At 36.3% G+C, this 26,222-nt stretch overlaps 2 protein-coding genes across 4 annotated transcripts in view; both read left to right on the top strand.

Moving 5' to 3' along the window:
• The window catches only part of ptdss1b (phosphatidylserine synthase 1b), a 50,034-nt gene extending 39,958 nt beyond the window's left edge, over positions 1–10,076 (top strand). The window contains exon 13 of one of the 2 annotated variants that reach the window (XM_056479447.1): positions 2,573–10,076. In XM_056479447.1, the coding sequence (XP_056335422.1) occupies positions 2,573–2,661 (89 nt within the window). In that variant the 3' untranslated portion in view covers positions 2,662–10,076. Of the gene's footprint in view, positions 1–2,569 lie in introns of both variants that reach the window. The other variant, XM_056479446.1, reaches the window with a different exon arrangement.
• Positions 10,077–12,076: 2,000 nt separating this feature from the next.
• nup153 (nucleoporin 153) overlaps positions 12,077–26,222 on the top strand; it is a 38,867-nt gene continuing 24,721 nt past the window's right edge. Inside the window, exons 1-4 of one of the 2 annotated variants that reach the window (XM_056479411.1) lie at positions 12,077–12,180; positions 21,026–21,236; positions 22,815–23,099; positions 24,669–24,760. In XM_056479411.1, coding sequence (XP_056335386.1) covers positions 12,103–12,180; positions 21,026–21,236; positions 22,815–23,099; positions 24,669–24,760 — 666 coding nt within the window. In that variant the 5' untranslated portion in view covers positions 12,077–12,102. Of the gene's footprint in view, positions 12,181–21,025; positions 21,237–22,814; positions 23,100–24,626; positions 24,761–26,222 lie in introns of both variants that reach the window. The other variant, XM_056479410.1, reaches the window with a different exon arrangement.

Below are 26,222 nucleotides of genomic sequence, written 5' to 3'. Positions count from 1 at the left end.
TTGAAAATAGACATGACCAGGTTGTGCATACGAGATGTAGAATCGGACACTCAAGACTTACACATGCATATTTATTGAAAAGGGAAGAAAAACCTATTTGTGACTCGTGTAAGAGTATTTTGAGGATAAAACATGTTTTAATAGAATGTGTATTATTAAATGATGTTAGAGAACGTTTTTATTTGGGAAATATTTTAAGGGAAATGTTGAAAAGGTGCCTTCTGGAGCAGTTTTTTCTTTTATTTATATATTTTTATTGAACATTTTTGGTGCAAAAACATTTGAGTAGAAAGATGAAATATCTGTCATGCATGTAATTTGAGTTTTGAGTTTTGACCCCCACATGAAAAATAATCATAAAATAATAATAATAGTAAATAGAATTACATTGTAATTAAATAAACAACAAATAAATAATAATAACACTAATAATAATGACAAAAAAACAATATTACATTGCAAAAAGGCATATTACATTTGTTTTGTCCAGGCTGAGTCTAACAGACAAGCTTTTAGTCTTAGAGACTTAAAGGTTCCTAGATAATCAAAGAAAGGGTCCCAGGTCGGATTAAATAGAAAAGGTTTGTTCTTCATAGCTGTGGAGAAAGCCTCAAGTGGGATTATGCTGCAGACTGCGAGCAGCCATTGAGTTAAACTGGGCGATTCTTCATTAATCCACTTTACAAGGAGACATTTCCGAGCAAAGTAAATCAAAATATGTAGCAGGTCTCTGTTATGAAAATTATAAGGTATATCATCATTGAGTCCAAGTAAGCAAGTCTTTGCTCCCAGTCGAAATGTACATTTAAAGATGGCGTCGAGCTGCAGTCTAATCAAGTCCCAGAACTGCTGTATAAAAGGACAACTCCACATGCAGTGATAGAAGGTTCCAATGTCTAATTTACATTTCACACACAGCTCAGACAGACCTAGATTCATTTTATGTCTGACCTGAGGTGTAATTAACAGTCTATGTAAAATTTTAAATTGTCTTTCCCAAGCAGAATTTGAGGCTAACACACCAAGAGGGTCGCTACATAGATCCAACCAGGAATCCTTGTCAATTACACTACCCAGATCAGCTTCCCATTTACACTCAAGTGAGTCAAGGTTCTCAGTTTTAGTATTACAAAGGGTGTTATAGACACGGCGTGTGATACATTTGACCTGCTTATCAATGGCAAGGAGTGATTCAACTGGGGAAATACCAAATCCTCCTGGGTAATCTCTATATTTTGTCAAAATAAAATTTCGAACCTATAGATTCTTAAAGTCCACATTAGGTTGGACCAATTAAATGTTACGTTTTTAAGATGTTTTAGTTGAATGCTGTAACATTTAAGTGAGACAGGGGTAATGTGTGCGACAGATCAAGGATGAGGCAGGAATCAATTCTCTATTTAAGCTTTTTACTCAATAGTTGAAAATTATTGAACAAGAATTGGAGAGGAAAAAAGAAAGAAACAAACATTTATAATTATCTTTAAACAAAAACAACGAGTGTAAGCCAAATCAAAGAAATTAACAAAACAAAACGATCCTTAAAACTAAAGTCTAAACTAGGCGTCAAAAATAAATGCAAATAAACACCGAGATCTTCAGTGTATACGACACCCGAACTAAACTAATAAAAGCTACAAAACTCAAAATCCACAACTGGCAAAACACTCAAACTAATCTAACAAAACATCAATCTAAACTAAAACACACCGGATAAAATGGTCAAAGCTTCGTTTAGAACCACACAACAACCATCACATTATGTTACTTAAAGCCAATGAAGTTCAACAAGGAAACTCGAATTACCACAGTAAACTGAGATAATAAATCACTAATGTGGACTAAACTGAACGTGTCCTTAATCTGTTGGAATGTGAGAATCGTACATCCTGAATAACATCACCCACCTCTTTAATGCCCTTATCACTCCATTTCTTCCAGCCCAGCTCTAAGGCCTGGTGGGAAATCTCTCTGGAGCAGTTTTAGAATATTTATCTTTAATTAAACTTAAAGATTGTATATGACTGTTTTCAGTGTTGCTGCTACTTGTATACTTTGTGTTGTTTTTTACAATGTATGTTTAAGAAACTGATTTGATTTCATGATTATATATTGTTTATGTATTTGCCATGAATATAGCCAATGCTGCTGATATAGCATTAAAACCTAAATAAATGAATAAGTGTATATTAATAATAATATTGGGTGGAATATTGGCCAGTACTGGGTTGCGGCTGGAAGGGCATCCGTATGGGGTGGTTCGCCCAGGGTGCCATTTAAACTAGAACCACCACTGCAGTTTATTAATACTGTTTTTAAGTGTAATTTACAACACCAACCCAGACAATACAGCACTGCAAACTATTAATAATGTTAATAAAAGTCATATTAAACGTTCAAGATTAAACGTTTGCTGAAGGAAAGATCAAGATCCCATAATGCAATTCAAAAGCAGAAATAAAAATAGAAACATGAACCACAAAACACTGAAACCTTCTAATTTACAGATATCTTTACGTGATGTAATGATGATATTATGAAATAATATTTTCATTATTACTATGATCAGCAGAGAGGAGCTCCAGTAGCAACTCCAGTTCATCACGGAGAAGAAAAGGAGGAAAGAGCAAATCCGCCAATGGAACCAGTGGCAAGAAGTGAGCAGAAATGAACCCTGATGATCTCAAAATGGACACCAGGGTGAAAGAAACACACCGTAAACATTTGAAGAGAGGTGACAAAAACACTTCTGCAGACGGAGACACAATACAAACCACTGCCTCTCTCTTTAAAATGCACTACCACTGCTTTTCTTACTTAGTTTTTGTCTTGTTATTAGTCCAAATATCTAAGTAATGTGCCGTAATTAAGAGAGTTTTCCTTAAAACAAGCAAACTAATCTGCCAATGTGGGAAGTAGTTTAGTTTTTGTTTTGTAGTAAGAGTATTTGCTCACCCTATTGTCAGGTTATTTGACTTGTTTTGAGGAAACACTCACTTCATTTTGGCGTATTATTTCTTAAAACAAGACAACATTTTCTGCTTGTCTAGAAAATGCTTCTTGATTTAAGAAAGTTTATATATTTGGACTAGAAACAGCAACAAATCTAAGTAAGAAAAGCTTTTTGCACTATAGTGCACTAGATTAATTTAAGAGCGCTTGGAAGGGAACAGATTTGTGGTTTGCCAGATGACTCTAAATGATGTAAATGACTGAATAATAAATGATAAAGGGATAAGTCACTCATAATTAAAAGTATCTACTCATTTATACTCACTCTCAAGGCATCATAGGTGTATTTAACTTTTTTTTTCAAGTCTAAATGCATTGAAAGTCATTGTAAAAACGGTCTAATTTTAATTTCCAGCTTTACAATTGCAATTTTTTTTTATCTGCAGGCTCATTCATTCATTCATTTTCCTTCGGCTTAGTTTCTTTTAGAGGTCGCCACAGCGGAATGAACCGTCAACTATTCCAGCATATGTTTTACGCTGTGGATGCCCTTCCAGCCGCAACCCAGTACTGGGAAACATCCATACACACACATTCACACACACTCATACGCTACGGTAATCCTATTCCCCTATAGCGCATGTGTTTGGACTGTTGGGGAAACTGGAGCACCCGGAGGAAACCCACGTCAACACGGGGAGGACATGCAAACTCCACACAGAAATGCCAACTGACCCAGCCCGTGACTTGAACCAGCGACCTTTTTTCTGTAAGGCCACAGTGCTAACCACTGAGCCACCGTGCCACCCTATCTGCAGGCTAAAGGAAGTCAAATAAACTACATTTAACCATAATAAACATTTACTGAATCATTTTCTAAGTTACAATCGAAGTTACAAAACACACTGCTAAATTAAAATAATAGTGAACACTTTACAATCAGATTGTTTTAACACTTCTAACCTGAACAATGAACAACAATACATTTATTAAAGTGTTTAATCATTGTTGTTAATGGTAATGTAAATACAGTTGTTCATCATTAGTTCATGTTAACTCACGGTGCATTATCTAATGCTAACAAGCACAACTTTGGCATTCAATAATGCATTAGTAAATGTAAACGAAGATTAATAAATAGCTGTACAAGTATTGTTCATTATTAGTTCAATTGAGAAATTAGATTTACTGATAAAACTTAACTATGTGATCAACCCTTTTACCTGTTGTGAGGGATTTAAATGAATAACATGTTAAGTACATCACTAAAAATTACTTAAATAAAACAAATAAACAATAAAAAGTATAAATACTCAACTCAATTCACAGATGAGTTAATGATCATACAGGTCCTTCTAAAAAAATTAGCATATTGTGATAAAGTTCATTATTTTCTGTAATGTACTGATAAACATTAGACTGTCATATATTTTAGATTCTTTACACACAACTGAAGTAGATCAAGCCTTTTATTGTGTTAATATTGATGATTTTGGCATACAGCTCATGAAAACACAAAATTCCTCTCTCAACAAATTAGCATATCATGAAAAGGTTCTCTAAACGAGCTATTAACCTAACTAATTAACTCTAAACACCTGCAAACACCTGTACTTCCAACACAATCTCACGGCAATTCGTAACTTTTTGATTTAGTGGCTAATTCGTATGAATTCGTACGATCTAATTCATACATTTTCGTACGATTTGCTCATCCGCCAATGACGGTTGGGTTTAGGGGTGGGGTTAGGTGCCACGCCTCCTTTTTAAAATCGTATAATTTCGTACGACTGAACTCATACGAATTCGTACGAATTAGTCACTAAACTGACAAAACGTAAAATACTTACGTTTTCTCATGAGATCAGGCTGGTATTTCCATATCTGGTGTGTTTTTACTGCTTATTGATTCATTTACTCAGGGACTCGTCTCTGAAGGTTTAATTCAAAATACAGTATAGTTTGATTTGGAAGCTGCAAATTTACACTTGTGATTTTGACCTTTTTTGTGTAACTTCTAGCAACTTCTGTCCATCATTTTCTCCTTTTTGTTTGTTTTTGAGTTGGTTGTTTTAGTGCATTTGCGCCCCCTGCAGGACAGGAGTGTGTTTGTGCATCTCTGAAAGTAGTTCTTCACACAAAATGCACCTCAAATGATGGAGAAAATGGACAGAGGTCACTGTAAGTCATACAAAACTGTTTATAAAGTTTTAAACGTTCATATTTGTCTTACAAAAATGCTTGGATTCACTAAAGTAGACTTTTTTTGTGCCGAGGGGCACTTTTATTATGTATTATTTCACTGCAAAAAATGCAAGAAATTATCTTACTTAAGAGTTAAGTGTTGTTTTTCCAAGATTTTTCTTCTAGACATGCAAATAATAGTAATGCCTTAAAAATAATGCCTTAAAACAAGCTAAATAAAAGATCCTAGTCTTTTTCTTTTGGGACTCCCTTCTAAAACACAAGCAATGTCGTTGACCCTTGACACAAAGATTATAAATTGTTAGATAAACTGCTACGTGTGGCAAGAAAATGCATCCTTATTAGATGGATAAAAAACACTCCCCCCTCTGTGACACAATGGTACAGAGATTTTCACAGCTTTGCCCTATGAGAGGCTTGCAGCTGTGCTTAATAATAACATACAGAGTTTGCAAAATATATGGTCTCCTTTTATAGCTCACCTGCCCTCACATGTGAGAGAAGTGGTTTTGTGTGTCAGTTAGGGTTGTCGGAGGCTCAGGGAATTGTCTTTTGTTGCTTGTTTGTTACTTTTGTTGTCGTTTTATTTTCTTTTGTCCTGTTTTAAAATGGCATGTCTATATTATAGGAATGTGCTGTGATGAGGAAAATACATATTTAGTTTTACCTGCCTTTTCAGAGACTATGTATTAATTGGTCGCCAACATTAGTACTCATAGATGGTATGATGTTTCCCCTTTTCTCCCTTATCACCATCTATCTGTTGGCTTATTTTTAAGGATTACTATAATTTCTACAACCCATTGCACATTTTTGTAAAACTTGCCTTTGACTGTGTCTGTAAAAGCACATTGCACAATCATTTTGATAACCTTAAATAAACATGTTACAGAAAAAAATCAAAAATTTAAGCTGAAAACCCTCCCCCATAAAGCAAGCATAATAATCTGCCAATAGGGGAAATTTCTAAATGAAAACTAGGTTACTTTGCCTGCTCCTTTATTAAGATTATTTTGCTTGTTTTAAGGAAAACTCACTTAATCTTGACATTTTATTTCTAAAAACGAGACAGTGTTTTTTACTTGTCCAAAAAATGCCTCTTGATTTAAGAAATCTAGATATTTGCACTAGAAGCAAGACAAAAACTCTATGTAAGAAATTGTTTTGCAGTTTTCAGAGTGAAATAATGCATAATAAAAGTGCCTCACGTGGTTCCAGAAACGTCTACTTTAGTGAATTATGCATTTTTGTAAGACAAATATCCATATTTAAAACTTTATAAACTGTTTTGTATAACTTATGGTGGTCTCAGTCTGTCGTCTTCTCCTTTTTAGGTGAACTATCCCTTTAAGAGAAACGCAAACACACTCCTGTCCAGCAGGTGGTGCTAATGTACAAGAAATTCACACCTCAAAAAACACAGAAGTTGCCTGAAGTTACACAGAGGTCAAATTCACAATTGTAAAATTACAGCTTCTAAATCAAACTATACTGTATTTTGAGTCGCTAAATAAATAAATAAAGAAAGAAAATGCAGTTAAAACATGCCAGATTTGAAATATGATCATTAAATCATCTGTGAATTAAGAAAGAAATGCATTTTTGCGGTGTTGTTAGACTTTTGGAGCGCTGATAGAAATCAGCCGACCGCTGTAGAGCTGGAAAAGGCTGAGATATTTCTTAATAATGAATTCGACTGAAAAGAAGAAATACACCAAGCATGCCTTGAGTAAATCATGAGATAATTACAATTTTGGGCTGAACTAACCCTGTAACAGTAAGTCATGTGTCATTTAGATTTAGAAACGTCTGGATTGTGTGACGCTGTAAATGCAGAGTGTGTATTTCACATTCATTGTGGTGATTCAACTGCTGTTAGTTTTTTATTAATAATATTGTTGACACAGACCAAGCCCTGTCTTAAAGGAACAGTTCACCCATAAATTATCAATCAACTTATCAATAACCTTTATGTTTAACAGAAAAGAAGATATTTTGAAGAATGATGAAAACTGGTAGCCACTGACATCCATTATGTGGAAAAAATACTATACATATATGGAAGTCAATGGTTGTTGCCAATTTTCACTTTTATTAAAAGTAAAATAATAATAATAATTTATAGTTAGAAAAAATATTAAATATAATTAAATTAAATTATCAGAATTAAAATAAAAATATTTAAAAAAACAATATAAACAAAGTAGATACAAATGAACAAAATGCATTGCAATCAGATTTAAATAATTGAAACTATTTATTATCATTCATTCATTTTCTTTTCAGCTTAGTCCCTTTATTAATCAGGGGTAACCACAGCGGAATGAACCGCCAACTTATGCAGCATATGTTTTACGCAGCAGATGCCCTTCCAGCCGCAACCCAGTACTGGAAAACACCCATACACTCTTGCACACTCTCACATACGCTACGGCCAATTTAGCGTATCCAATTCACCTGTACCGCATGTGTTTGGACTGTGGGGGAAACCGGAGCACCCGGAGGAAACCCACGCCAACACGGGGAGAACATGCAAACTCCACACAGAAACACTAACTGACCGAGCCAGGGCCGAACCAGCGACCTTCTTGCTGTGGGGCCATTGTGTTACCTACTGTGCCACCATGCTGCCCCAATTTATTACCAAATTAGTATAAAATTAATCCATAAATATGACTCTTAAGTAAAACTAAAAGTAATAATGTGTACCAGTTAACCAAGTTCTAACATTAATTTTTAATAACACTTTACATATACAGCCTTTATAGTAAGCGCTTGCTGGCAATTTTCACTTTTAGGTGAGCTGTCCCTTTAAATCTCTGCACATTTTTCCTCCAGAATTTTGACACATGCCTATGCATTGATTAATGTCGGAAATATTATGCAATGTTTAATTATGAGCATCAAAACACGACTTTATTTAGTGGTAAAGTTTTGAATGTAAGCACGTGTTTTAGCGCACGTTGATCTTGTTTTTTGCATTAAGAGCTGTTGATTTATTTAAGTATAATATGATTCAGCTCTTTTTTTTTAGCAACATAGAAATTCATGAATAACTTCAAAGTTGTAAAGTTTTCTTAGTGTTAACTACGCTAAAAATATCTGTTAATTGGTGTTATTTGCTTATTTACGGGTTGTGCATTGCATTATGGGATGTTGATTTCTGTTCTGTCCACTCTTGATGTTGTAAATTCAACTCTACAGTTGAACAAAGCTTGACATTTTAGTAGTTTGAAATAATGTATAGAGAAATAAGTCTGTAAAATAAGAGAAAATGTGCTGGCAGTTTATTACAAGGTGTTTGTAGCGTAACATACAACAGCAACAGACAATACAGCACTGCAGACAATAAAACATTTTCAGAAAAGTCCCTTTTTCAAGGTTAAACATTGCTGGAAGAAAGATCAAGATCCCATAATGCAACTCAAAAGCAGAAATACAGGGTGGGCCAGGGGCGTAGTGTACATTTTAAAATGTGGGGGGACGACTATATGAGATCATATGTTCATATAATTATTAATCACCTGTCTCTAAATGGTCTGTCTCTAAAAGTGAGGGGGACGGATCCCCCCCGTCCCCCCCGGTTGCTACGCCCCTGGGGTGGGCCATTTATATGGATACACCTTAATGAAATGGAAATGGTTGGTGATATTAACGTCCTGCTTGTGGCACATTAGTATATGTGAGGGGGCTCATGTAAGAATAAAGTTACGTTAAAACCAAGCACACCATTGATGTTCTTGTCAAATTCCCAATAAGTTTGATGTGTCACGAGTCCTATTGAAAAAACAAAAGTTGGATCCAAGATGACCGACTTCAAAATGGCCACCATGGTCACCACCCATCTTGAAAAGTTTGGCCCCTTACATATACTAATGTGCCACAAACAGGATGTTTACATCACCAACCATGTCCATTTCATTAAGGTGTATCCATACAAATGGCCCACCCTGTAAATGGGAAAAAAAGCTAATTTACGGATATTTTTGTAGTGTATGTTAGTATGAGAAGATTTATCATTATTCCTGTAGGCATCTGCATGAATGATTTTAGACTCATCATGTTATTCATAATATGTGAGGCCTTTAAATGACCGTGCGTCCAGTGTTTTGAAGATTTTCGCCAAAACGTATAACCAAAAATACACTTGTTTTGGGATTCATTCATTTTCCATCTGCTTTTTCGCTTATTTATCTGGGGTCGCCACAGTGGAATGAACCGCCAACTATTCCGGCATGTATTTTACACAGCGGATGGCCTTAAAGCTGCAACCCAGTACTGGGAAACACCCATACACACTCATTCACATACTCTCATACACTACGGCTAATTAGTCAATTCCCCTATAGCGCATGTTTGGATTGTGGGGGTAACCGGAGCATGGGGAGAACATGCAAACTCCACGCAGAAATGCCAACTGCTGGAATTCGAACCAGCGACCTTCTTGCTGTGAGGCCACAGTGCTAACCACAGAGCCACCGTGTCACCTGTTTTGGGATTGTGTGTGTTTTTATGGTCAGAATTGATTGTTTTGATTGGGAGTAATGATATTATATGTTAATTCTAATATATTATGCTACGATCATGTTTGTTTGCCTTATTTAATTATTTGTCATCGACCCAAGTTGTTGAGCACAATCCTGACTGATGCTGTTCTGATTTCTGATCGTGTATCTGCAATTTTTACTGTGACCAGAGTGAATGCGTGGTATGTGAAGTCAGACTTGAATCTTCCACAGCAGTATTCTCATTTCTCATATGGAATTAATCTATGTTCAACAATTTAATGTGATCATCCGCATGTTTTGTTTTGTGTATGAATGTCTGCACTGTACAACAAATCCACATTTTCACTTTATTAACTCACTTATGCACTGTCTTTGTGGGCAATTTTTAAATAAATCCTGAATTGAAGTCTTTCTGCTGCTTTGTAATTGAGTAATTACTGTCTTAATCTTTTTATTTAGCAATTAAAGTTCCCACAGATCATAGCTACAACATCACTCTGACCAGAAATAATTATAATCTCTGAGGCAACAAGACAGTTGATTATGCTCGGGAGGAGCGGATGGAAGAGGCAAATGAAAGGAAACGCTCAAAGTACAGGAGCCAGGAAGGAGGACTGGAAGACCCACTGTGAGCCAATGGAGGTGGACTGTAGAGGGTTTGCTGGGCATTCACTCTGTAAAGTCTTCAACCAACTAGGCCTAGAAGTAGCAGCTAAGAAGAGAGCCATTAAGTCCGTTTGTGAAGCTGCAGAGAAAGCCACAAGACGTCTATGGATAAAGAGAGCTGATCCGTGGGTGATTGCTATGGCAAGCTGGATCAACCTCAGCTGGGTCACCTGCAGGGTATCTGATGATGAAACACCCAGTGACCCCAGGATACTACACTGACGATGCGTCCCACTGCATCTAGATGATGTATCTTGCACACTTTAGCAGTTTTACACCACTTTTAAACATTCTGGAGCAAAAAGCCTTACATATTTACACATAGTAATAATAATAAAAATAGTAGTGATAAAATTATTAATGTTACCTCAGTGTTTGTTATTTAAGTTAAATATTAAAATATTTGGTGGCAAGAAAATGGCATAATAAATAAATAAAAATATTATATTTTAAATAAAACAACATTAAACAATTATTTTAACAAATTTGTATATAATGAAATGAAAATTACCTATAAATAATTGTATAATAAATTATATATATATATAATTAGAAAAATATTAAATACAATTTAATTAGTGGAAAAATTATCAAAATAACATGGATTAAAACACACAAATACATAAAATAGATTCAAATTAACAAAGCAAATTCAGAATAAATGAAAAATAAATATTACAAAATGACACCATTTATTAATGAACAAATGTGTATATAATTCAATAAAACGTGTCTATAAATAATCGAATAATAATAAATTATAATAAGAAAAAATTCATTCATTCATTTTCTTTTCGGCTTAGTCCCTTTATTCATCAGGGGTCGCCACCGCGGAATGAACCGCCAACTTATCCAGCATATGTTTTACACAGCGGATGCCCTTTCAGCCGCAACCCATCTCTGGGAAACATCCATGCACACTCATTCACACACACACACACTACAGACATTTTAGCCTTCCCAATTCACCTTTACCACATGTCTTTGGATTGTGGAGGAAACCAGAGCACCCGGAGGAAACCCACACCAACACAGGGAGAACATGCAAACTCCACACAGAAATGCCAACTGACCCAGCCGAGGCTCAAACCAGCGACCTTCTTGCTGTGAGGCAATTGTGCTACCCACTGCGCCACCGTACAGCCCAATTAGAAAAAGTATTAAATACAATTAAATTAAATTATCTGAATAATTATTAAAATAAATTTGATTAAAACAAACTATAAATACTTCAATTAGATTCAAATAAACAAAAAAAGTCCAAATAAATGAAAAATAAACAATAAATGTATTACAATAAAGACAGATTCATATAATTAAAATTAGTATAAAATAAAGAGATATTAAATAAATACAATCAATGCATAAATTAGATTAAAATAAATAAAACGTATAAATGCTTTTTTAAAACAAATATTTACTAAAATATATATTTTCAACCCGTTTATAATATATTTTTATAAGAACCTACATCATGACTTCTGGATGGTTGTTTCTAGAATAAGGATGAACATATTTGGAGAATTTAAAACGAAACAGAAAGTAGCTATCTTGACCTTATTTTTACCACAGACCTCAAAATTACCGAAGTAAAATCCCCGAGCTCCTACAAACTGACGTCAATACTGAAACGCATGTGAAAAGTGTCCTCTTGAACTACATCTCCCATGATTCCCAGCGCCGCGGTGGCTGATGGTATATTGGAGGGCCGCGCTGTGACAGCGGAGCTCTATCCGGCGAGCGCTACTGAGCAGACTCAATCTAGTTAACCATGGCGGCGACAGGAGGAGGGAAAATCAGATCCAGAAGACACCATATCGCGTCAAAACCCTACGCCAAAGGCAAACAGGTAAACAAAACCAGCATGTAGCGTCAATAACGAGGAAAGTAACGGTTATTAACGGAACCTGGACCAGCGGTTTGGTGGCGGGTTTTGTTTTTGTGAAGCAGGAGACATTTTGAGGCCTGTTTTGGGCCTGTTCACGTTCTTCCAGCACACGCTTTCCCCACCGCTACCTCATTTGACTGATGAAACAAAGCCGCTCGGTGAGGAAAATAATCGAATATATGGCGACTGAGAGGTGAAATTTGAATGTGTTTTCACTGAGGTGAAGACAACCGCGTGAACGCGTCTCAGACGCAAACCGTTAGCCGTTAGCTGCGGCTTGCACCGGCGTCAGATAAAATAACTTCAGTCTAAACAAACCATTAAAACAACGTTTTCGTAGCGTATCATTCTCTGATTTAGTTCTTTATACTCTTACTTTGTCTACCTAACTCGTGCGTGTCGCCCAGAGTGACTCCACATGAGAGTAATATGAGCTTCAGAGCACTTTTTGGTTTGCGTTTACTTGCATGTTTAAGTTTTGAGCTCGGTAATAATCATTTTGGATGAGATTAGAGACTAATACATGTTTTGGCATACATTGTGCTGCTTAAAGAAGTGGGTTTGTCATCATGAAGAAAGGCGGGATGAGCGTGTGTATGCGTGTCGTGGCGTGTTTTCATCTGTATATCACACACACTGGAAATCCTGTACTTTATAAAGAACGTAAAGGTGCATGTGACTATCTCAGGTTCGTGTTTATGTGATTTTATTAACAGAACTGTTTTAAATAGAGGTAAAGTTGGTTTTATATTCCAACATTCGTTTATTTAGAGGTCCCTATATTATTTACCATGTTACTTTGAATATTCGATCGGAATTAGCATGCAAGTATGACTTCAAAACAACAGCAACACAGAGTTTTATATTCGGATATTCAGACATTCTGCTTAATAATATTATTTCAGAAAAGTATTCTTTGCAAATTCTGAATAGGAAAATCATATTAGCAGTAAATGACTATCAAAGTACAACATTGTTTTCAGTGAATTAGTGTTAATGTTGTTTAGAAGTCATGCTTGCATGCTAAATCCGATCGAATATTCAAAGTAACATGGTAAACAATACAGAGACTTCTAAATGAATGAATGTGCGAATATAAAACCAACTTTACCTCTATCTGTTTTAATTAGTCTTACAGTGATCTTGAAGTCATCATAAACTGTTATTCTAATTCATAACCTAAACACTATGAATCGTAGTTGAAAATCACTTTGCATTTTCGTGATCTTAGTAGATTATCTGGTTTAGTCAAATTAAGTGGGTTAGAGAGGCACATAAGTCATTTGGGAGGCAAAACATAGTCTTTTTGCGTGAGGTTTAATTAGAAGTTATTGTAAAAGTCAATACATAATGTTTTTTTTTTTTGTGTGTGTGTAGGATACTGTAAAGATAAGAATGTTAATGTATTGAAAAATCAGGAAATAAACTCAATGTTCAGCATGCTCAAAGTGTGTGTTCTGTTATAATTTAGTAATTAACCACCCATAGAAATGCAAGTTATGAAGACAGTTTATAAGTCAGGAAGGTGCATACATATATTTTTTTGTTGACATTTGATCGTGCATCATCGCTACTTGTTTTTCTTTCTACTGTCAATAAATAAATGACACACAGTATATGAATTACATTATATTTTTCAAATAAATTAAGTCCCTCATTAATGAGGTAATACAACTGCATGTACAACAGTAAATAATAAAAAAGCCAAGTACTTTATTGAATCTAGCTTAGGATATTAATTATTCATTTTGTTTTATTAGTCCATGCTATGTATGAAAACCTCAAGGACTGCTGTATTCGGGATGATCGGCTAGTAGCGATCTATGTGACTTTCTGAAGAAATGCGGTGTGCTCTAGTTGAGTATGCTCATGTCCATCAGTGTTGTTTTGACTGTTAAATACTTACGTATAAATGTTATACACATTGGAATGACTTCACTGCTTTCACCAAATCACTCTTTTATTCTTTACCTGGATAGAAAGTTTTTTATTTATTTATTTTTTCCAAAAAGCCAAAGTTGTATCCCGTTTTTAAAAAGATTGGTTTGTCAGGCTCCTAAAGGCTGGGACACACCAGGTTGATGCCATACAGCTGGTGCAGATGAAAACCGTTTGTGGGAGTATTTCGCAACTGCTGGTATTTCGCAATCGAGCTGCACGATTAATCGAAAAAAAGATTGCGATCTCGTTTCGACCCCCTTGACCAGTGTTTCCCAACCCTGTTCCCGAAGGCACACCAACAGTACACATTTTCAACCTCTCCCTAATCAAACACACCTGAATCAACTTATCATAACATCAGAAGAGACTCCAACACCTGAAGTTAATGGGTCAGAAAAGGGAGACATCCAAAATATGTACTGTTGGTGTGCCTCCAGGAACAGGGTTGGGAAACACTGCCCTAGACACTCTTCATCCAGCATTTCTATGATTCTCCCAATCATATTTTCAAGTTCAGGAGAGAAGCAAAGGCCGCCGCACAAGTCTTCACATTGTTTTACATACATTGCTCAGCAACATGAACACCTCCAAATAGTGTTGAAAGAGTCACATACTGTATTTAAAAGGTATAATTTACACAAAAATATCATTTCTGTCTTCATGTAATGGCGTATTCGAGGCCACGAAATAACACATGAACTGACCTTGAGCTGTTAAGAGAGTGCAGGAGCACGCCTGTGAATGATGTTAACAGAACCTGCATAGGCTGTGAAAAACAGGTAATTAAGTTGTAAATAGCATTCAGTTTGCACCAAGCGATCGTTTGGGAGGAAAAGGAAACTGAAAGCGCCAACATCATTTAAATAATCATATCGCATTTTAGAGTTATGATTACGACAAGCATTTAATGTTTTTCTTTCATAGCGAACACAGAGTGTTGTGCATGAGAATAAATGTTTAACAGTGTCAGTATAACTACTCTAGCCTATATATAATGTTGAATATAATGCAAGAGGGAATCTGATAATGACAAGTGTCTGATTTTACCAGTAGAAGAAAATGGTCTAATAATGATGTCAATGACAGATTGCAAACACATGTCTCAAACATAATAATTCAACATCAGAATTATGAATAGTTGTATTCTGATGTCGTCATTTTACTCTGCATTAATGACCAGGGCATATTTAAAGTCTGTTCAAGTCCACCATTCAAAGTCTATTCAAACTTTAGCATTTTAACCAACAGTAGACCTACACATATTATTATTATTGTTGTTTTACCATATGTTTGAGAAATAAAAATAATAACAGCCTCATATTAACCTTTATTTTACATCTATATAATTGTGAGAAAATCATGATCTTTATTTTAAGTAAAACAATCACGATTCTCATTTTAGTCAGAATCGTGCAGCTCTATTCCGCAATAATCTGTTTTCTAGTTCAACACGAGGAAACCGAACTTCCGATGCGCACATGCAAAGCATAAGCAATATAGCCATGAGTACTATTATCATAGTGATTCACTCACCATGGAGGGATTCGTTCATGCAAATATGTCTAATAATCTCATCCATCTCGTTTGCAAGTATTTGAAAAAGTAGTGGAATTACAGCTGGCCTCTTTGGGTTTCTTTTTGACTCTACAGGCTGATTTATACTTCTGCGTTGAGTGATCACGGTGCCTGGCTTGCACGTAGTTGTGCATTTATACGTCTGTGTGCTGTTTGTGTTGCTCTGCAATAACACTTCCAAAACGCTAGCTTGCAGTAGGTTTTTATGTTCCTCTGTCTCAGTGTTTCTTCGTGGGTGTTTTGAATTGTCTTATTTGTTACCTTAATGTACAAGTAGCTTAAACTTGCTCATTCAGAGGTGAGAACTGGCAGACATGCAACAACATTAATCATAAACACTAAACAACAGTTTCCATCTGGAGCTCCTTCACGGGACTCAGCACTTGTAAACACTCGCTACAATGGCTTTGCATTGGCTCTTGGTCCCACCCACACTGGTCGCAGCTTCCAAGCTGACCAATCACAGAGCTTGTGCTATGCGTCATTGCGACGGGTAGTTAAACTTTTTGAGAGGTGCACGTCAGCGGCAGCCACGGCAAGGGCTATGTGACCAAATGAAGGCTGCGCCAGAGCATACACGTGTGCTTGCCACAGAAGTATAAATCAGCCTTAGTTGTTTACTTGCTACATCTCTTCAGTTTTTGTTTTCACGCTCTGATTTGTTGTTGAATAGCCAATTAGATCTTCAACATAAATCCGATGAGAGACAACATGTGGAACAGACCAAACCAACTAGCTTGACCGCTGACCTGATGCAGCCCAATGGCCGACCGCTTGATCTGTGTGTCCTGGCCTTAAATATGTCCGACCATGAATCGGCAAACTGCATAACGTTTTCAGTTTTTATGTTGTAAAGTGTAAATGGACATTTAAACTTTCTCAAAGCACATTAAGTCTGTTTCCCTTGCCCCAAGTTGCATGTGTATATTTAAAGGAATAGCCAACAATACATTGTGTAAGTTGAAATTATTGACTTTTTTTTTATGCCAAAAACTATTGAACTAAAAATCATGTTGAATAAAGACATGTAGTCATTGTCCTATCATAAATATATCACCTAATTTTTCATTGGTAATACGCATTGCTAAGGACTTAAAACAAATCTAAAGACAAATCATTAGATATTTTTGAATTTGAGCCCCCAGTAGGGTTGGGCGATGCCTGCCAATTTAGCATCTTACGATGTTTTTGTGATGGACGATGGCATCGTCGTCATAGGCGGCGGTGAATTTTTTATAAATAATGAATTAATTCATATGGAATTAATTATTTGTTGCCTACCGTTTCAACTACCTGACTCGCATGGTCTTTGTTTGATCCATAACCAAATCATATATAAAGATAAACATAAGTTACACACATTACCACCTGTCAATCACTTTTTCCGCAGGACTCTGGCATGAATAGGCAGAGTGATCTGTGTCGTCATAATGGCGTCGACAAACTTGGTAAAAAAAAAAAGGTGCACAACCAACAGTATCTGAGGTTTAGCTAAAATGACTAAGTACAAGCGTGAAAGCGAAAGATTGAAGCAGTGTACTGACGCTGTGACACGTTACCTGATAGATTCAAAAGACAGAAGAGTCGTTGGATAGAGACAAAATTGAATAAATGTCACATTTAGCAACTATAGTGAGACGCCATCCTTGATAAACTGTCCTACGTGCACTGCTCTCTGGCCTGACTGCTGGAACTGGAACTCCTGGACGATGCAGGGCATGACAGTGCATGTGTGTGGTCACGTGATGTGCGTTTTCAGCGGTAGTGTGGAGGGAGGGCTGTTCAGAAATGCTAGGTGAAACGCCAGTGTGGACGTGGATCGTTTTTGTTCTAAAGTGCCATTTTAAAACTAAGATGTATTAGTGTAAATGGGGCCTGAGTGTGTATTTTTCACGAGCAGGTTGCCACTGCGACAGGGTGCGGTGGAGGATCGCGATGCCGCTTCAGCATCATGATGTCTATCGGCCATCGGTAATGGAGGATGGCATCGTCTATTGGCCCAACCCTAACCCTCAGTTTCCAGATTTTTAAATAGTTATATCTCAGCCGATTATTATCCTATCAAATCCATACATCAATGTAAAGCTTATTCATTTAAAAAAATGAGTGAGTGGTTTTATGGTCTAGGGTCACATATGCATTAGGAGCAGAGCTTTCAGGTGTTTCCTAGAACAGCTGACGTCACTTAGTGGGAGTATAAAGTGTGGTTGAACTCAAGTCGATGTTTTTTTCTATGTACTGCCTAAACCTCATATACAGTATATATACACATCGTTGCTTGTATTGATTGGCCATGCTGACCTTGGTTAACGCCATGTGTGCGCTTTTAACAGGAAGTGACTTATGTTGCAACCCTGAGCCCGTGCGTGGGGCCCCAGCCATGCACACAGCTGGTTTCATATGCTGAGCACATGCAGCAGCTTCATGTTGTTTATCTTTTCTCACGTAGTCTTGATCTCACAGTGAGGCAGGAAGATGAATTACACTCTTGCTCTGCCCTATATTTAAATCCAAGTAGCTTTAAAGGCCTTTCATTTCGATTGCGCAATCTCCCCCAGCTCTTCTGCTCTGGCTAAATGGACTATTTAGCTTTCCCACCTGCCTGTGGGTCACATGTTTGCAGCGTTTGGCCAGAGAGCCGGCCTGTGGTGTCTCTGTGGCCAAACCGTGGAGCTCTGTTAAAGAACAATAAGCCTGTAGTGCTTGCACAGTGATTTGGTCCCCAGGGCCCCTTTTAGATGACAACTGAATCTCTTTAATCCAGGCACTCTTTAGCCTTGGGGGCTACACTGCTTCTGCATTATGATGAATGGAGGAAACGTGTCCTTCATTCACACACAATAAGAGCTGCACAATATATGGTTTCAGGATTGATATTGTAATGTGTGCATTTGCAATAGTCTCATTGCAGGAGTTAAGTTGGGTTTATATAGCTCGAAATTAACCTTTTTTTTTTTTTTGGTAGCGCCGGTGCTCCTAACATAAAAAATCTAGGCGCACCAGACAAAATTAAGTTGCACTCACCAAAAATTATGAGCACAGTTACTACACTTTTTATATAAACAGATTTATTTCATTTAAAATCCAAACTAACAAATAAACAAAAATCTGCATGCACTAAGGGTGTCACGATTTCGATTTTTAATCGAAATCGATCGAAATTCATGCTTAATCTCGATTATCGAATCAAAAAATGGAATCGTCGATGCTGCCCCGCCCCTATGTCACGTCAGCAGCAGCTTGACTTGCCAAGCGGAAAAAAACTCACGCATGCGCGTCAACCTAACAGCTACAACAGCCACGAGACAGCATGGCAACTGCAGACGCAGGAGACCCATCAAAAGAAATTGAACCCCCTCCTCTTTCACTGAAGTCGCCGGTGTGGAAGTATTTTGGATTTCCAGTGAGTTATGTTGACAACGTTCGTAATGTCGACAGAAAAAATACAGTTTGCAAGCTCTGCAATGTGCATATACCACATTATTCCACCGCAGCACGACTAACATGGCCGGGCATCTCCGCAGGCACCACAAAAACATAGATGTATCTGTTAAACCGACAAGTGTAACACAAACTACTCTCCCATCTTCATTTGAAATAAAACTTCCAAGCAACTCAACACGTCCAAAGGCAATTACAAGCGCGATAGGAGTATTTATAGCCGCGGACATGCGACCTTATTCAGTGATAGAAAACTCTGGTTTTCAGCATTTAATTAACGTGCTAGAACCGTGCTAGAAATGTTTAATAAACATTTTATATTTGACAATGTAGTGTGTGGTACATTGTGAACAAAGGTCAGATGTTATTATATTGCATATACGTCTTAAAATGGCATAGCTTGTGCTTTAAAAAAATTTTTTGTTAAAAATCGAGAATCGAATCGTGACTTTAGAATCGAAAATGTAATTGAATCGAGGATTTGGAGAATCGTGACACCCCTAGCATGCACATACTGCTGGACGTGAACGAGATGAACGGAGTTAACGATAATAACTGTGCTGTTCTCACAGGTGGTGTCTCATATTGCACAGATGATATTGGCATATAACTTATTGTTTGCATACATCATCTTAGCATAGCGTTAACAGTCTTTTCACAAACTGCAATATTCGTTTCTTCTCAGTGAATGCATGCTCTTTAGCGATGGTGTACACGCTTCCAGTCGCACGATTGACATCATCGTGACGATTAAATGAAAGATTAAATAGAGCGTCTCGTGCTTATTGAATTGAAATTCATTAAATGATCACTAATCAGATGTGTCATTATGTGTAACTTTAGGTGGTTTCTAAATGTCTAATGTCTCCTAAATCCGCGCATGCAGTGAACATTTGCTGTGAAAACTGTAGTTCAACCGTAAAGTTACTAAAAAAAGTGTATAATTTCCATGTGCTTTTAAGGCCTGTAAATGTGTGAGAATTTCAAGTCAGTATAAAACATTAATCCACAAGGAATTAGATTGTTTATAACTTTAAGAAAGAAATCATATTTGTGTGTGTATATATACAATGAAGACTACGGTGTTATTTTTACATTAAATTATCACACGTTTGCCTCAATAATACTGAAATACTCCCAGAAGACCATAAAGTAATGTTTATTTAATTAGTATTTTTGCCCCACTCTGTTTATTAATGATTCTGATTGGCTTATTTTATATTATGCAGATGCTCTCCCCTACAAAATCATACCAATCAATCTGAAATGTATAAATTCTTTCTAAACCTTGCTATTCATTTCATCTGGTAAAAGTATACTAAATATTGCAATGTCTGTTTTCCTAATATCATGCAGTCCTACACCAAATTGATTTTAAGAAAGCATTTTCTTGCAACATCTGTGTGTTTGGTAGTAGAAAAATTGAAGGTGGCATGAGCAAGGAAAACCATTTTTTGCTTTTGAGGTTTAAGAGCTCAACCACTTCAGTCTGTTAGCTCTTCAATGCTAGCCTAAATCCAAAAGGATTGAAATTAAGGCTAAAACGAATGGCCTTTTGTCATTGCAATGAGTAAATGATTGCGGTGGAAAAAGTTATTAAAGCATAAAACAAAAACAGGGCTTGTTGTAGGGCCACTGTTTTCAACTAATGGCACAAATTGATGCATTAGTCATGCTTTAATCCAAACTGTGCATCGCTGCTTAAATGCAATAATAATATGAATCTTGCGTTTGTAGTTATGCTCTGCTGAGCCCCTGTCAGATCTGCATGGTTCATAAATTTCAGTGTATTGCTCTTGCTGTTTTGTTGCTACTGGATATGTTAATTTAGTCCATTTGTCCCTTGCAGCAGCCTGGCCTGATCACTCGAGTGACTGATACAGTGAAGAGTATTGTCCCCTCCTGGCTACAGAAATACTTCAGAAATGGAGAAGGTCCAGAGGGCGGGGCTTCTGCAGCAGGGGTGGAACACAACAATATGACTCCTCCCCCCAACGGCAACGACGAAGCCCCGCTCCGAGACGGACGAGACTCTCCAGAGCCGAGCACAAGTAACACAGGTATGATAAATTCACAACCACTCGTGACCTTAAAATAATAACAATATAATGTAAATTACAGAGAAATAGAAGTTATGCAATGGAAAATAAAAGCTAATTTAAAGACTTTCGATATAGATATGTGGCTGCAGAAAAAAAAAAATGAATATAAGAGCTTTCTGTACTAACAGATATCTAGAAGTAATTCTAACAAAGTGCCTGGTGCATAAGAGAGGAAGGAGCCCGCTCGCCCATATGGCATGGTTTCCGCTACATTCATTCTTCCATGATGGGGCGCCACGCCAAAATTCATCCAGCCACCGCTACATTACAGCTTCTCATTCAAAACGTTTAATTTTTTTAATAGCGGGTGATAATTGCACCAAAACGTATTAAAGCACTGTTATAATTCAATTGCCTTTCAATGCGTTTTGTTGCGTTTATTACCCACTATTTAAAAAAAACAACAACAACGTCTGAATGTTTTGAATGAGAAGCTGTACTGTAGGCGTGACAGGATGAATTTTGGTGTGGCACCCCTCCATGAATGTAGCAGAAACATTAATTGCATCTGCACTATTGCTGTTCATATTTTTAAATATTTCTCTTGTTGTTTTATTGCTTTTGTTGTACGGTGTCCTTGAGTTGTCAGAAAGGCACCTTTAAATAAAATGTAGCATTATTATTACTATTATTATTAATATTATTATTTATATGCAATGTTCATAAGTATTTCAGTCCTGTGTGTTGCACTGATTGAGATATTGATGAGTAGTAGATGCTAGTGAAGTGCAATAAATATCTATAGCAGGGGTCTCTATGACAAGTGTCAATTTAAAGGTCTAAATCAGAAAATTTATCAATGTCAAAGATCAAGAAAAATTGGTCTCATAACTTGATCTCTTATTGAAATTTGAGGTTATGTAATGTTTTCATCTAAGTTAATCTTGCCATGAAATTGCCATACACATACATAAATCAACAATTTGGGAAAAAAAAAAAGCGTCTGTGCCTTTTGCATTTAAAAATGCATTAACAAGTGCAAAAGTGGCAGAACGAGAAGTTGCTTTTAATTGAAGTGTTATGACCGCTTTAAAAGGGTCAATAAAAACTTGTCCAAACAGTCAAAAAGCATTCACTGTGTGATTTAAGCCTATTATGCACCTAAACGGTTATGTAAGCAATGTAAATCTTGTAATGGCTGTTTATTCGAGATATTACACCAGCAAAGGTTTAATTTTCCTGAATATCAGCATTGACTTAAATGTGATTAATTTCATGCAGCATTCAGTACGAAGTTACAATTTAAACAAGATATTAGACAGGAAGTGTATTTCTGTTTATCAGACCAAACACTGCAGTGCATGTTCAATTTGTTTCTGAAGGAATTCATTTTTGAACTAATCATTTAGTTTAAGTCAATTCTCTTTTATTTAGATTAGATTAATTAGATTATTTATTTATTTATTTAGTGAAAATTCTTTTGCGCTGCCAAAGTAGATGCTTTCCAGCAGTTATACACCGATGCTATTCCAAAACCTGGAGAATTGTCCTTTTTAAACCCATGTCATTGACTTGAAATACGAAATTACTTTTCAGAACCAACTACAAGCAGAGCGTCGCTGAACTTCCAGGAAGCTCTGTCGAGACCTCCGCTCAACCGGACACACCTGCAGTTCCCCTCCCTCGACGGCTCCCCTGCGTTGGGCGGCTCCAGTTCCCTTTTCTCCCAGCCCTCCACATCCACAGCACCCTTCTCAGGGAGCCCTTTCGCTGTGACCTCCAACTTCTCACTGGTTAAAGAGATTAAGGATTCCAGCTCTCAGCATGAGGATGACAACATCTCCACGACCAGTGGCTTCTCATCACGTGCATCTGATAAAGGTGAGCAAACGCATTTCTGGGCAGAAACTGCTTGATAAATGTTGGCAATCATTCAAGACAAAGATGTTCAGACAGTATCTATTAAAGGGATAGTTCACTGAGAAGTTTCAATTTACTCACTTTTACTAGGGTTGAACGATATTAGAAAGATCATATTAAATATATAAAGAAAGCTAAATAGATAAAGAAAGCTGTATTTTGTTATTCTGAGATATTGCGATGTGAATACAATTTCACCACATGACTTTTAATATCTCTGTTTGGAAATCATTTATGATTTTAGATTGATTGGAATTAGGGCTGCACAATATATATGGTTTCAGCATCGATATCACAACGTGAGCGGCCGCAATAGTCACATCACAAGATATGCAGTGTTAAATTAGGATTATAGATGACCAGGAGCCACAAGTAACACATGAGATTTGTGGAGAATTTAAGCATGATAAAATGCTTTTAATATAGAAAATAGAATTCATATAGATTCAATAAAGTAAATTATGTACATGATTTTAAGGTCTGTGACTGAGGATTAAGTTTAAAGAGTTTAAGAACTTTTAATATCGCATAAAGAAGTTTAATAAAGATTAATATTGAGTTATTTATATGATGAAGAATTTGCAGTGTTATTTTACATTTTATTATTCAATTTCTGTACCTGAACACTGTGAGACTCTCCCCAGAAAACCGTAAAGCATGGTTTAGTTCATTTTAATATTTGCTACTCTTATTATATGTATATAATAAACTGCATAAAAAGATATTTATATTTGGACTCTCAGTAGTGATTATTAAACCACACTGAACTGAGCTCAACTGAACTGAACTTAAACACTAAAAACTGAACTACACTGTTCCTATTTACTATGACCTTATATGTGAAGCTGCTTTGACAATCTACATTGTAAAAGCGCTTTACAAATAAAGGTGAATTGAATTGAATTGAATTTCAGTCCCCTACAAAGCCATCCCAATCAATCTAAATTAATGACTTTCCAAGTAGAGCTAATTAAGTCCTCTGTTGAATTTGTATATATATATCGCAGACAAAAAAAATATTGCAATGTCAAATTTTTTCCAATATCGTGCAGCCCTAATTGGGATGCAGATGCACTTCCCTACAGAATCATAAAATCTAATATACAATCTACAAGCATAGATAACTATAATAAAAAAAAAGATACAATTGAATTAAACTGTGTTTTATCAGCAGTATTCAGGTACAGTAATTAAAAAATTTAAATTATTTAAAAAAATCCATTGTTATTAATGTTACAAATAATACAATTTCTAATGCCTAAATGCTTATAAAATTATTATACAGTCAAGAGCCTCAAAAACGCAGACAAATGATAAACTATAATCTAGACATAACATTGTATATCCTGAGATGTGACTATTGTGAATTATCAGATTGTGAAAGAGTAAATGATGACAGAATCTTCATTTTTGGGTGAACTATCCCTTAAATTGGATATTTAGACTAGGTGTAGATAGAACTAAGAGCAGGGCTTAATCTTCTTCCAGATGTGCCCACGTCAAAGACTGTGCCGCTCCTCTGGTCCCCAGAGACAGAACGCACCCACTCTGGATCACAGCCAGCCCACTCCGGGCTCAAGAAACCAGCCTTCAACCTGTCAGTCTTTGGCACTTCCTCATCAGTAAGTAGTTCATGTTTAGAACTTCATTCATTCATTTTCCTTTGGTTTAGTCCCTTTATTCATCAGGGGTCGCCACAGCGGAATGAACCGCCAACTTATCCAGCATATGTTTACACAGCAGATGCCCTTCCAGCTGCAACACAGTACTGAGAAACACCCATACTCAATCATACACTGTACAATTTAGTTTATTCAATTCACCTATAGCACATGTTTGCACTGTGGGGGAAACTGGAGCACCTTGAGGAAACTCAGGCCAACACAGGGAGAACATGCAAACTCCACACAGAAATGCCAACTGACCCAGCTGGGACTCGAACCAGCAACCTTCTTGCTGTTAGGCGACAGTGCTAAACACTGAGCCACCGTGTCGCCTGTTTTGAACTTCTGATTATTAATATTATTTGTTCATTATTGATATAATTGCTATACAAAACTTTCAGTACTTCAAGTTTTCAAAGAATTTCCTGCTATAGAGTCAACCAGGATATATTAATTTAGTCCAATGACCATGCACGTTTCCAACATTAATAAAAATGCAAAAAAAGTTCTACATTATCAAAGAAATGCCTCCTTAGTGAGCAATCTGATATCATGTTGCATTTCTGCCAATACAATCACATGTGCATGTCATTAAATACTGGTGTAAATGATTCTAAAGCACGTTTTTCACCGCTTTTGGATGTCACAAGATGCATTTTAATGTCTGCTTTGTGAAAATAGTTATGCATCTCCAGTCTCTACTGACCACTTGTTAATCAATCACTAGAAATACTTTTTTAATACCATGTTTAAACAAGACTGAAGTGACACTAAAACTGTGTTATGACCTAGGGCTTGGCGCTTTGGCCTAAAATCTCAATCTCGATTAATTGTACATTTTACCTCAATCACGATTAATGAACGATCGTTTTATTTATTTAAGTTTTGTACAAAAAATATGCTCACATGTAATGTGCTCACAAAAGTATGCAACCGATACTTTATATTCGTATAAAGTAGCCTTAACAGAGCGGGTTCATGTGACGCCACTAGGGATGCAACAATTATAGATTTTGGTTGAACGATTATAGTCTGAGAAATAATCACGGTTATCATGATTATTATGCATACATTAATTTCTAAACACCACTAGTTTAGAAAATCACATGAAAACTCCTTATATTTTACAGTGTTATTTATTGCTGCTCCGTAACCAACTAATACAGCACAAAATAATATTAAAAACAAACAATAGTCCATTTCTCTCTTTGTGCTAAAAAAAAAAAGTACAATTTTTTACATTTAAATTATTTTACACTGCAAACAAATGACAGAACAATGAATAAATAATTTTAAAAAAGTATTTGTCTAATGCGGTGCTTGAAATTAACTTTTACTTGGTAGCACTATTGGTAGCACTCCCAACTTCAAAAATTTTAGGAGCACCATAAAAAATTTAGAAGCACCCACCAAAAATGAA

This window comes from Danio aesculapii, chromosome 19 (genome assembly GCF_903798145.1).
Source record: "Danio aesculapii chromosome 19, fDanAes4.1, whole genome shotgun sequence".
Taxonomy (NCBI): Eukaryota; Metazoa; Chordata; class Actinopteri; order Cypriniformes; family Danionidae; genus Danio; species Danio aesculapii.
Note: the sequence above shows the minus strand (reverse complement) of the source record. Positions and strands in the feature narration are given on the sequence as shown.